This window comes from Caloenas nicobarica, chromosome 1 (assembly GCF_036013445.1).
Source record: "Caloenas nicobarica isolate bCalNic1 chromosome 1, bCalNic1.hap1, whole genome shotgun sequence".
In the NCBI taxonomy this organism is placed as follows: domain Eukaryota; kingdom Metazoa; phylum Chordata; class Aves; order Columbiformes; family Columbidae; genus Caloenas; species Caloenas nicobarica.
In genome coordinates this window covers 6,844,351-6,858,597 of record NC_088245.1, presented here as the reverse complement: position 1 = coordinate 6,858,597, position 14,247 = coordinate 6,844,351, and the positions used below count along the sequence as shown (strand labels likewise).

Genomic DNA, 14,247 nt, shown 5'->3' with positions numbered 1-14,247 from the left:
AGATGTGAGAGAGATTGTTTGGACGGCAGTGAGGGATCATCCTTTTTAGTCTGGACACAAGGGTGATCTGTGTATGCTGCGTGAGCCCTCAATAGAGTTGACAAAGTGAATGAGACCAAAATACTAAAAGAGCTTTATTATGTTCTCATGGTCCTGATAATGTAAGTACACACAAAAGATTAGGTGGTAGGAAGAGAAATACCTTTTTTAGACCAAGTGATAGCACTGGGAAGACTTCATGAGTTTTGGGGAACACCCAAAGAAGGGCTTGAATGCCTGGAAACTTGTCCAATTTTTTCTGAACGTTACTTTGTCTAACAAGAGGTATTACTTCCTGCTCCGGCGGGGGGATTGGACTAGATGAGCTTTCAAGGTCCCTTCTAATCTCTAACATTCTGTGATTCTGTGACTTATCCCTGCACACTTTGTTTCTCAAATGAGGTGAACTTAATATCAACTTAAGGAAGATGAAAAAAAAAAAAGGAGGTTAAATGTAATGCTTTGTAAGTGTGTTTGAGAAGGAAAAAATGCAATGAAGGAGAAGTATTTTCTAGGAATGGAGAACTCCTACAATAACTGAGAGTGATATTACTTTCAAACACATATATTGCAGACTGAGGTTGGTACAATCAATGAGCCCCATAAAGAGAGATTCTTACTGTCCCAGCACTAGGAACTGTGAGGTCAACCTTGATATAAGCATCTATTTGTGAATAAACCCTCAAATTTAAATACAGCATGTTCCAACAGGCAGGTCAGGTCTCAGGTGACCACCTAGCTTAGCTGAAGTTCTGACTTCTGTGGCTTAGTCAAACGACCAAATTCAGCTCAGATGTTGGTGCTTTTGAAAATGTGATATGACAACATGTTAAGAGTAAGGTTTCAGTTGATCCAAGAAAGCACCACTTTGTAGTCTGGAATCTGCACCACACACTTGGAGGAATTACATGACCAAAAGAGATCTTTCAGGCTTCTTTTGAAGGTTAATGACCACCTTAAGAAATAAGGCATCATATTAACAAATAAATTTCTGAAACCAGAGATGGCAAGGAAACTCAGTTTTCAAATCCTATCTCTGGTTTAACTTGAGAACTTTTCAGTCAAAAAGTACAATTCAGATAGAAATTCAGATATGCAAGCATATATATTTTTTAAAATTACTTGTTTGACCTACTTGCTTGCCTCAGATGTATCTTTTTTCATTAAAAAAATCCTCTTTCTTTGGTAGTAGGATTGTGCAGTTTATTTCAAACAAGGTTTTAGGGATGGAGAAGACTAAAGCCGGGGTCCAGCTCTTTGCAAACGAAGTAGACAGTGGTTCTCAAAATGAGATATGGAATCCATTTTCATCCTGAACTGATATTTGGTCCTCAAGTATTGTTTACCTTCCTCTTTCATAAAAAGCAAATCAGCAAAGAATGTCCAGCAAACATTGCTCTTCTTCACTGAGGCCATATTTCGTGCCATTCTATAAGAGAGATTTGGGAAAGCAGTAGGTTGCTCTTCACCACGGCAGCATGGTTTTCTGTCACCCACTGGTTAGTTATTCATCAGAAGGATCGTCATAATCAGCTTATCTGTCCTCTATGAGGAGGTTTCCACTTTTGACTTTTAAACAGCACACATGGCAGGGTTAAATAACAGCAAAACCCAGAACGGTACTAGAGGAGAAACTGCAAAATAGCTTAACCTAAAGGAAATCCCACATGCTTCTGGAAAAATGCATGGACTTTTCTCCAAACAGTTTAGACGCGAATGGATTTTGAAGCAATTTAATACTGCTTTTTCTGTTGCATTTGATGTGCACAGCTTTGCCTATGCATACTGGAGAAGGCTGTGAGCATAGCGGGCTGTGCATCTGGAAGGCAGCACAGACACTATTCCGCGCTCAAGGAAAAGTGCAGCAGCCAAGACAAGGTCACCAGACAGTGGAACAAACAACTGCTCTCTCCGGGCTCACGAACCACTGTTGCGCCTGTGTGGATGCAAAATAATTCCAGCATCGCCTCATCCCACAAAAACATTTTTTTAATAGTGGGACATTTCCTGTGGAAGCACAAGAGGAACCCATCAACTTGACGAAAGAGCTTGAATGCCAAAAAAAAAAAAAAAAGATTAAGAAACAAGAGCTAGGCAGTGACGGAGTCATCTCCCCACCCAGTCTGTTTTACTGTAGAGGTGACTAAAAGACACTGGCCACAAACCAGCTCTGCAGATGTTACCGGGTGTCAGCTTCAGTGATTTCAGCAAAAAAACACTGCTTGCCGCTGTCACACATGCGTAAGAGAAGGATGGCAAAGAGCTCCGTTGAATTGACCACCCAAATGAGATTGTCACCAAGGGCTCATGGCACACATCGCCATCCAGCACGGTTCAGACCTGGTTGTGTCAACACGTTTATCACTTAATAGGAATTATCTTTAAGATCCACTGTCTTTTCAAACTTACAAAAATATAAATCCTGTCATCACTGTTTCACACTCCCCAGGCATTTCACCATCTTTGCTCCTTCTTTATTGGTTTCTCCCATCAACTTGTCAAGGGCGCCAATGTCTCACTTGCTAGGACAAACTTGCAGGAGGAAACCAAATGCTCTCAAGTCGCAGAGCCAGTGAGTATTTTGCTTTCAAATGCATATTTTTGGTTCAATTGAACTTCAGCCAAGGTACAGTTCTATGGGACTAATCTCCTCTCTTATTCTCTCCCCTTTCACACACTGTCTTCACACATTTCACATCCTGCAGCTTTTTCAAAACAGTCCCAAATCCCGCAACAGAGCTGGACCACAAATGAGTAGATCGTTTTTATTTGAAAGCGCTGCTCACTCAGCAAATGCGCCTCTCTCTGAAGAAATGCAAATTGCTTAACGTTGAAGAACAGCCTCACAGGCAGAGCTGCACATGAAAAATGAAAATCCCCCTGTAGGGGGAAAAAAACTTCTGGGTAAGGAATAACTCTTGATCTTCATGATGGAGACGATGTTGGGAATTAAAGGGAAATGATTAAAAAAACCCAGAATCACAATACAGTTTGATTCCGTTTTTAATAACATGTATTTACCAATGTGCTATCAGCTTGGCAAATATTCAAGATTGCAAGGAAATTCAACTTTCATTTTGTTATTTGGCAGATTAAAAAAACCCAATTAATTTATGTACAAAACAGATGCACGGTATGTCTTGCTTGAAACTTAAGATTTTTTAAAAAATTATTTATAAGGATAGGGGCATGAAAATTTAATTTAACGTTCACCTTAGGTAATTTTGTGTCTTATTGTTCACAGCAATTACCATAAATCTACATATCAATAAGCGAGAACAGATGTCAGTTGTTACAAGTGCTTGCCAATCAGGCCTGTTAAAAAGTGGCAGATGGGTGGTGATAGAACATTCTCATAAGGCCTATTAGCACATTCGCAGGAAATTTTTGTAGCGCTGCACAGTCACAGATGCAGTTCTGTGAAAACATGGGGAAATTTGAGAGCACGAGATTTACATTTTACAACTTCTTGTGCTGCCTCCATCGCGAACTTTAATACAATGAAGCAATTTGCTTCATTTCAGTCACCGCAGTTTTTCTCCTGTGGTAACTGTAAATTCAGAATTACTAGCTATATGTAGAGGAGGCAACAGAGTCATGAGCTGTTCCTGAAGACTTCTTAGGCACCATCAGCTCTTGGGTTTCCAAAACCATAATAAAATCATATTAGGAAATAGTTGTGATTTGCTTGCTGAACAAATTCCTAATAAAAGAAGGCACCAGCTACATTTTAGTGACATGGAGAATTTCAAAGTCAGTGGTGATTATCCGAGACAAATCTGGATAGTTCATAAGCAATTCCCAATAAATGGACTTCTTTTTCTTTGAAAATTTTACCCTTCCCAATTATTAGGATTTATTCCTTTTGAATTAAATCCTGACTGTACCTTAAAAATTAGTGGATTAAGGTAAAAATTATCATCTCCAGGCCAAAAAGCAACTCTGACAGCAGCCATTCCAGATGCTGATGTTCAAAATGGGGGAAAGGCTTTATGGCCTCTTTATGAAAGACTGTGATGTTATTCCAGCAATATTTTAATAATCAAAATAGACAGGAGACCTGAGCATTACTTCCATCAAACCACATATAGTCTGCACCTACCTTTAGAAAAGCTGCTTATCTGATCAGTGCTCAAGGTACTCTGACTGTTTAGTGTCTGATCTAGCAAAGCCCTTAAAACAACTTTTAAGCCCACATTTGGTTCCGCCCTGTTTGTTAAGAGTACGTGCTTGAATCCAACTGGAAGTTGGAGTTACTAATTGATTCATGTAGGATTTCAGCACATTTTCAGGTTATACATGCTCTAAACACATCCTGGCAAGAAATGCACTTTTCTCAATCGAAACTTCCCCAGGCCTAGTGCGAAGGATTCATCTGATCTAACTTTATCTGAATAAAAGTTACTTAATCGGGCTCTTGCTATAGTCAAAGGAGAGTGAGTGGATGATTCATCTGATCCTAAAAGAGACAGATTAACCACAGCCCTTGGGAGGATGAATTGCAGCCTGTGAGTGACTCCTCGTTGACATCGCAGGGGCACTGGACGCTTAATTTCCAAACTGCTGGGGTTCGGGGGGATGAATTCCACCCCCAGAGGAACCAAGGCAATAAAAAGCTCCTCTCCTTCCTTTCCCTGCTTATGGAAAGCCCAGCCAGGGCTACAGATCTTGTGCCCAGACTTGGCCAAAATTCCACGTTGTGCCCTTTTACCACCTGAATAAGCATGTCTCATAAACTGCCAAGCATTATTTTTCCTCTCAAGGTGCCTCTCCTTCTCCTGTGAGCAGGAGCAATGTGTGGATTGAGAGGAGCCTCACTTGCTTCAAACTCTGCCTCTCCAAGAAATGCTAAATGGAGTTGTTTAATTTATTAGCTCAAAAAAACCCCAACAACCAAACCTAATTGTATGGGTTCAATTAAGTAGGACTTTCAATGGAATTACTACTACAAAAGCTCAACGCTTTTAGTCCCTGATGTCAACACGTTCAAAACTGGTAGTTATCTTCAAGAAACAGCTATCTCCCCTGAGCTGGAAACAGTTTCTCAGTGACCTTTACTTTTAATGTGATATCCCTAAAGGGGTCATAGCAGGAGAAGCCCTCCTTCAGTATGGCTCTGCTGGAACGAGGCCACCGAAGAGTCAGAGGATATAAAGGATCCTTGGGCCAATGCAAAAGTATAGAGCTCCTGTGCAGATGGTCCTGGCTTCCAACCGGTCCCTCCAGATCTACCGAGCCAATCCAACAGTTAGAGGGAAATATTCAGAAAGCAGAACCTCACAATGTTTCTCTCACCCATCTGCTCCTACAGACTCTGCAACAGGAGGAAATCTGGCTTGAGTAACAGAAGAAGGGTGAAATGGCTGGAGCAGGGCTCAGAAAGGGCCAGAAGTTCAACCCAAAATGCAACCAAACTGTGAGGGAGTTTCGAAAGGACTAGAAAAAAAACATACATTGGAAAAATATAAAAAGTCCCAGCTGCAGAGGGTTTAAGGATCTCAAAGTGAAAGCCAGAAAAGACAAAAGCATGGTTTCTTCTCCTGCATGACTTCAGAAAGCAAAATATGCTGTCTGTTCAATGAAATTAAGAGAGTCCTTTTGTGTCTTTTATGAGAACTATACATGTTTTCATGTCCTGAATGGTCACACATATAGAAATATTTCTATATGAGCAGATATTTATTCCTGCCAAAACATTTTACATTAACAAATAGGAAAACTTCATAGATCCTATATTTTTGAACATTTCAAATTTCTGCGATCACCCTATGTCATATAAAACCTCCCTGTTTATACTGTCTGTCTGTAGTGCTTTCCAGGTTCTTCTTAAAACAGGCAGGTTGGCTTAAACAACTGCAGCTTTTAAGACCTGACCCAGCACTAGCCAAATTCAATGCAAACGTTCAAGCGACATCAATCTCCTTTGAACTAAGATTTCCATGTAATTTGTATATATTTGAAAGAGCAATCTTTTTTGCTTGAAAGGTTGCTAGTGCTTAATGTAGCTTGCATTGTCTTTTTAAAGTAATACAATCAAATCACATAATGTAATTCATCTACATTATTAGCCTTCCCCAAAGACAAAGCTCAGGCTAGACGCTGAGGCTTGAGAGGCATGTGGGAGAAAGCATTGCCTTTAAATTAGCATTAGCAGATATCAGAGAAGGGGAGGAAAAGTGAGGAAGTGCTCACTGCAAAATGTACACTTGACGGTGGTTTGTGCTTGCATGTTTTACAAAGGACAGTGAAGCAGAGCTTGGCAAGGTAGGCTCAGCTCCTGTAATCAACACCAGGGGATTACTCTAATACCAAAGGCAGTATTAGCAACTCTCCCAAATTTGTTACCAGTCTCAACATATTACATTATTTTCTTTGCCTTGGCACCTGAAATAAAACCATTTAATGAAAATGTAATTTTTCAATAAATACAAGAAAAACCTAGACTAGGGAATCAAGTGTGGAATCTTAAAGCTTAGAAAGCTAAATGGCAAACTACAACTTTTTGTGTCTCGAATTTTAATGTCTACCAAATTTTAATTAAACCAGTTTTTATGATTTGGTTGGACTTCAAGCATGGTTTACGAACATAGGGTAAAGACAGTAGTGAATATATAGTAGGGTCAGTAAACTGCTACAGTAAGAACAGCATTCACTTTTAGAGCTGGCCCTCTGTGTGTTTAATGCCTGTATGTTGGTGAGTTCTTGAGAAAAAAATCCCCATTTTTCTTTGGATTGAATCCCCAGCTGTCAAACAAACAAACAAACTCCAATTCTCTTCAACCAGAAATGCCTAAAACCCCCACTCCTTTTAAAAAAATCAAAGAATCTCTGCTTTTGCCACATGAAAACTACTTTAACCAGACTGAGGCATGATATTCAAACTTCACACTGAAAATCAGTCTTTGCTCTTTAAGAAAAAATATTGCTGAGGACTGCATGGCAAATGTTTCCTCATACGTGCAGCAGGGAATGTGCTGTATTCTTTCTGTTCATTATTGTTGAAGTTTAACTCAGCTAATCAATCAAAACCGTGATATCAGCTCACTCACTCCCTCACCTCACCCCCAAATAAGGGAGAGAATTGAAAGGGAAGAGAGAAACCCATGGACTAAGGTAAAACCAGTTTAATAAAATAACAAAATAGCAGTAGTATACTACAACTAATTTTGTATATATATATATATAATGAGAATAAAATATAAAATAACTGTTACTCAGTGCAATTCCTCAGAAACTCCCTCTGCACTGAGCAACCAGCCCTGGGAAGAGAGAACCCTGGTCCTGAACAGCCGACCCCAGGAAGTGAGAGAAAAACACCAAAAAGGCAGAAAGGCCCAGAAGCCTCTGCAAAATGGCAAAATGGTCAGTCTGGACGTCAGCCAAAGTCTGTCCCATCCATGCTCCCCTTCCCAGCTGCAGACCCTGGCTCCCAAACAATGAAGATAACAGCAACCTCTTAAATTCTCGCCTCTTCAACTCAAAACCACTGGAAAGTTACTTGAAGAAAAACATTAATTCTGTCTCAGGGTGTTATCTTCTTGTTCTCAAACTAAATCCAAATGACTGTGCCAGCTACAAAAAAAAGAAAATTTTTTAACTGCGTGAAGAAAACTAACTCGATTTCAGTCAAACCAGCACAAGTATGAAGATAACATGAGCTTTGGCAGTACAAATAAATGCTTCTAGATCAAACGGCCCCCATTTTTGGTCAGGGTGTGACTGTATTAGAAGTCCTAATTTAGCAAACTATGACTTCCTTGAGACTTAAGCACAAAAGAGATGCTAGAGCCCTGACATGGAAGTAAGAGTGAAATTTCAATGGCTCCTGTGGCCTTTGATCAAACTTTTAGTGTCTGAATTCTATGGTAAGCACACTCATTGACTTCAAAGATAAAAGTTGGACCCCTCAGACACAAAGTTCAAAGAACTTGCAAGCTGCAAGGACGGATTTCTTTAGCACCTTACTCAATTGTGCCTAGATTTTATTCCTTACCCTGAAAGATTACATTAATTGGCAAGCTATACATGTATACAGATATACATGTTAGATTAGTTTTTGTAAAATGAATGTGTATAGCTTAAGTTAAAAACTCTAGGCCTTTAAAAACATTCAAGGATGGCGTCAGCAGGTAATGCAAGATCTTGCTGCAGACACAGGAGTATTTTCTATTCCTTTCACAAAACATAGTGGACGAATCTTTAATACTAGATGCACAGCATAACATAGTTCTGCATGATTTCTGAGGAGAGAACATGAACTCTCAGTCTTAATGATGAGATAGTGCTTAGTCTTTGGCATGTAGAGCTGCATTTCATATCACTAATTTGATCCTGAACACTAAGGTTTAAGAGTTACACGTTTTGGGGAAAGACAGGAGTAAACTTCAAGCTGTTTTGATAACATGAATATAAGAGAAAAAACCCCATGTTTTCCAGGAGAAGCAGTCAGTCATTAAACTATCCCATAAATGAGCACATTAGCAATCTAATCTGTAGCCGAGAAGGTATATCCCTCAAGTAACAGTGATGTGCCACTACGATTTCTTAAGATGACTTTGTACTAGACCACATCATTTTCAGAGAATAAATCACATCTCAGACTGAGAGCCCATCCTGAAGCTACTTGACTAAAATTCTTGGTTTCAACACAGTTCTTGGAGACCAAGTTGAATCGACACCAGCAGTGAGGAATAGGCAACAAAACTTCTAAGGTGCACATAATGCAATGGATATCACATTATTTTTCCTCGTGGTCTCAATTCTTTCATTTTGTAGACCTAACCAAATATGAAAACATTAAACACAATCTCTGAGCTCAAAGCCACTTCCAAAACTGCCAAGTATAAAACTGTTACTGAGCCGCTCTGTTCTGTTTATCATATTAAGATACATTTTTTGATGAAAAAAATGCTAGATTGCAAGTGTAACATAATAGAACCAGCAAGCACTGCCAGCAGGTCTGAGGAAAAGAGAATAATTCAGAGATATTGTCATCTGTAGGCCAATTTATATTGTCAGACAGCAGGTTCACATTAGTCTCTGATGTCACTGCAATAATGGCATAATATAACAATCGAGTGAAGAATACCTGTGGGGTATAGCTATATGGTGCGGTATATCTCTACTTGTTAAAGTATTTCAGGATTCATTCAAAGCAGAACCAGAAGAAGCAAAAGACCAGGATTAAAAGAAGAGTGAGAAAATGGTGTTCATAAAGACTTCTGAATATTTTAGCCCTTATTTTGTGATGATGAAGCAAGCACGATGTTGTATTTCATTAATTCAGTGGGTTCATGATTAAAATAAACTAATGTAGCAATTTAGGGGTTTTGTGCTGTGCTTCCTTTTTTTCTTTCCCTATAACAAGAAAAAAAGGCTTTTTAACAGTTTCTCGCGGCAGGCATAATGTGCATCTGTGCTCTGATTTACTGCACATGCTGCCTTCTCTAGCATCATGTTAAGTTGGGGTATCAGCATGGTAGGTCACACAGTGGGAATGACCTTTTGCTAATCACTACACATCAGTTACTACTGGCACACAGCTCATTACTAAGAAACCCTCCAACTAGCTGGCTTTCAAATCCACTCACACTTTGATTTTTTTTTTTCTTCCTTTTCTTTCTTTCTTTTTGTCCCCCAGACTAAAGATTATACTTTTACATAAAAGCTTCTGTTGTGTAATTTTGTCAACTAGGGTTCCAAAGTCAAAAAGGCACCCAGTTAATTTTCCATGATTATAAAAGGAGCCTGAAAATTCATACCGAAGGTAGGCCTGTAATCTTGGGTTTCATTAAAAAGGTCAGAACATTTTTACTCACCACCTATTATTAAAATATTTGAGGGCTGCCATTAATTTGATTTTTCAGGACATAGAAATCTCACTGGAAATTAGAATGCAATCCTGCTGTTGCTTTACTGACACTTTTCATAGGGTAGGATACGGCTGCAGGGACTGAGAGCTCTCCTGCAATTTACAATTGGTTACTTTGGACAAATGGCAGGTGACTAATGCAAGACAAACTGTTTGCACAACCTGGGAGCACCGGGCTTAATTTCGGTTTCTGAAAGAGGGGAGAAAGTGTTTCTATTGACGCTGAACCGCGAGCTGTCCCCTGCCAATACATCTGCCACATTTAATACACAACACCCTCCCTGCCCCCGACAATGTGATTATTAGAGGTACGGGATTCAATAGTTTAAGAATATAAAACATAGCTGGAGCAGAAGGAAATGGTTTTTAACTTACCGGCCATTTGCTGAATGCCGCTGAAGGCACCCAAGTTACTGGAGGAAGTTGCTTGCTGCAGGAGCTGCAAATTAACAACACAACACGGCAATCTATCTGACATTAATGTAACAAATGAAGATAAAACTAAAATGAGCTATCATTTCACATTTGGAGTATTTCTGCGTTCCTTTACATTTATATAGTCTCTTGCTTCTGTCTATTGTTGGAATGAACATCCCCAGAGTCAATGCTGTAAATCCATATTAATGTCTAATCTCTATTAAGAAACACAGAGACACAAGGGAAACTCAATAACATTGCTGCTTTAAAACAATTAATCAATTTATTCTTTTTAACAACCAGGTGTTAAATCTATTTAAACCAACATAGCGTGACTAATTACAACCCTCTGTAGTCTAGTAGTTACCATAACTCATCTCTGTCAATCACAGTCCATTCTCCCCCACCCCCTTGAATTCAGTTTTTTCTTTATTATCTCTATGAGTCAAGCTCACAGATAGTCATTAGACTGGTATTTGTATATAATAATTTAGTCTGCCTCAGTATTAATTAGCCTACCTCAGTACTAATATATATTTTTAATTGCCGGGTAAATAGCTGTTTATAATGATATCACTTTATCAAAGGATTGTATGCATATATATTATGTGTATACATATGCCTACATGGTACATCTATATGGATGCATCTATTTGTCTAACTCGGAATCATCAGGAGCTCCCCAAGTTATGCAAAGGCTGCTCAACCAGACCTCTCAGTTTCCGTGTGACCAAAGGCAGATGCTCCCTCTCAGCTGTGCTGCAGGGGAGGCTCTCTTGGCCATGCAGGACCCAAGACTTGTGACTGCGGATTTCAGATTTCTCCAACAGGAGCAGCAGCTCGAATTTGTTTCCATCTTACAATTGGACCAAGGAAAATACCACTTTAAATTTATGAGAAACAAATTGCTTTCCCCTGCCATCTTCACTTTCTGTACAAGGTAGAATCATAGAATCATTTCAGTTGGAAGAGACCCTCAGGATCATCGAGTCCAACCATAACCTAACCTAACTCTAGCACTAAACCATGTGCCTAAGAACCTCGTCTAAACGCCTTTTAAACCCCTCCAGGGATGGTGACTCCACCACTGCCCTGGGCAGCCTGTTCCAATGCCTGACAACCCTTTCCGTGAAGAATTTTTTCCTAATATCCAATCTAAACCTACCCAAACAGGTAGTTCGACCTACCAAACAGGTAGCATGAACCACACATGCTTAGCGTTGGCAGAATCATGCATTAAAGTGAAAGCCATTTCCAAATGAAAATGTGGAAAAATCAGAGGACAGAACCACAACATTCTAATTTAGAGGCTGCATCATATAGATATGGCCCCTATCAGCCGCCTATCTGTCCTCCCCTAAGAAAGAGCTTAAGTTTTATTCCAGCTATAAAGAACAGACTCTAACATTCAAAAGAACAATAAAACTAATGGAATCAAATTTTATTTTGCAGCACAAGTAAACTTTAAATGCTTGCTCTGGACAGCACTGACACATCTTGAAATGTTTCTTCAAGTTCTATTCCTTGTTATTTAATTTTAGACCATGTGATAAACGTGCAGGCTTTTTATATAGAAGATGACACGCTACCTGTCCTGGAGGACTTAACAATTTATTGCAGGGAGTTTACTATAGCTGATTTACCATGGTTCTAAAATAAATGCAGCATAATATATCCACTGCCTCTGCAACGCACTTACAGCTAGATATTGTGGTGTGAGTCCTCCAAGACCTGTGAGGTTTCCCCAAGTGGCAGTATTGAGCTGTTGCATCTGCTGTGCCAACTGCTGCTGCAAACGCCGCTGCTCCTTGTCCTTTTGGGTATCGGCGAACTTCACCACGATTGGCGAAGAGCAGCCCTGTGGTTAGACAGATTGGGAAAGACAGAAGGGTTAAATCCCACCGAGTCACGCTCGCATCGTGAGCTCAGCCACATCTCATAGGGCCACCAGCAATGGCACAACGTGGTTGCTCACCCTCTTTTTGTGATTGGCATGTGTAGGATGGCAAACACTAAGATTTTCAGCTTCTTAGGTAAAGAGACTACAGAGAAATTATTGATCCCCCAGTTCTTTGTATAAAGCACCTTTCCTTAGGCTCTCTTTTCCTTCCAGCTATCAAAACTGCTGCCAGCGACAGTGAACTGTACCAGTCCTCTTTAATTAAGCTTCACAGTTGATGAGATGGATGCGATGCTTTGTCTGCAGTCTGTTTTCAAGGCATCGCCAAAGGGAGCGGTGTCCAACCTCCCTGCTGCCAGGGACCACACAGCCAACACCGTCCTGCCACCGCGGGCCGGCTGTGCGGTCAGGCTCGCTGCAGCTGGCTCGTGTGCCCGACGTAAGTAGACCGCGGGCAACAGATTTACTTCAGCGCCCATCATCAGTGGGTCACTGGTCCTTTCCGTATCGAGGACCTCCAGTCCCAAGTGAGCGCAAAGGGCGATGCTGCTGGTGAATTCACCCACCTCTGGTCTGCTCCCAGGCACACTTTGTATCAAGCACCCTTCAGATGTGAACAAAGGGCAGGACGCAGACCAAAAGCGACTAGTTCTGGTGACAGCAGCTCATTCCTGATTGCCCCCATTTCTTCATTGCTGCTATGAGCCTCTTGTTACATGACATGAGAGGGCTGCAAGACACCTTAGGAAACAGGGAGGCTGTAAGAAAGAACTAGAGATCTGGTCTGCAGCCTACTCCTCACCCATGCCTTAAGGACCATTGAGAAGAAGTAGGAGGTCATGGACCAGATGGACTTTAGAGGTAAGCTGGATATTTCTCTTGGACTTCAAGCTGGGTTTTCCTGGGGAAAGTCACTGAAAGAATGAGACATGAATATGAAAGATGTCTCTGGTGCTCTCGCTCTATTTTTTTTCGCCCGCTAACACACAAAAATATTTTTCATAATTTAACCTCTCAAGCCTTCATTTTTTCAAATCAAAGGAGCAAACTATGTACTGCAATGATTCAGTTCTTCAAATTAATTCAAGCATTTTGTGAGTCATAGTAACTGTCAATCCATTGCGCACTGTTTTCCAGCTTCATAGGATCCAATGAATAACTTCCCTCCACATGCTATGCTTTGTTATACTAATTTCTTGTCTAACTTCAATCTGAACACAATGGTAGGAGTGAAAGATGACTCAGGTCCAAAAACCAGAGCAGCACTTTAGCCAAAACGTATCGTGTGGGATGGGGAGCAGGGTTCTACTTAACCTAACACTTCCCACGGCTGCTCTCTCAACACCGCGAATATCTTCAGAAAAGTTCCTGTCCTCTTTTATTTATAAAAACCAGCCATGTACCTTTTCTCTGAAGAACCTCACACCCAGAGAAATGATAAGAACATTTGCAACAAACAGGCAAAATGATGAAATAAATCACAATAATATCTCTTGTATGAAGATCTCCCATCAATACTGTTCCTTTAGAATTATCTTAGAAAATCATCACTTGTGATTTATTATTCCACCTCCAACTCCTTTCCTCTGTGTTTCATTGTAAAAATGTCTTTCAGTGTTTCAGTGAGGAAGAAAGGAGATATGTACCACTCCAGCAATCAAATAAAGATTACGAAGGAGTCAGCTTGTTACACAATTACCCCTCTCTAGTGATTTTTATGCTAATATTAAAAACAAGGCCCTTAAAAAAATAAAAAAAGAAAAGAAAGAAAAAGGAGCTGGGGAGTGGAGGGTTTGAGAGAGTTTCTTCTGGTTTAGCTAATAAAAAAAGCAAGCAGTTTCTATTTAATATGAGGTTTGGCAGCACTGGGTTAACAACAACAAGAACTTACTGCCTTCTACCTAGATGTCCAAGAGAATCCAGCCTATTTCCGAAGAAACAGAAATGAATTTCAAAGGAAGAAATATTATATCCTATTTCAGTTCTCAGTTCAGCAGCTCAGCACGCAACACTACAGCTG

General features: G+C 40.2%; 1 protein-coding gene across 10 annotated transcripts in view; it reads right to left on the bottom strand.

Moving 5' to 3' along the window:
• The window catches only part of CELF2 (CUGBP Elav-like family member 2), a 374,192-nt gene that overhangs the window by 37,090 nt on the left and 322,855 nt on the right, over positions 1–14,247 (bottom strand). For all 10 annotated transcript variants that reach the window (XM_065626864.1, XM_065626865.1, XM_065626873.1 and 7 more), the window contains 2 exons: positions 12,027–12,185; positions 10,286–10,349 (listed from right to left, as the gene is read on the bottom strand). In XM_065626864.1, the coding sequence (XP_065482936.1) occupies positions 10,286–10,349; positions 12,027–12,185 (223 nt within the window). The remainder of the gene's footprint in view (positions 1–10,285; positions 10,350–12,026; positions 12,186–14,247) is intronic.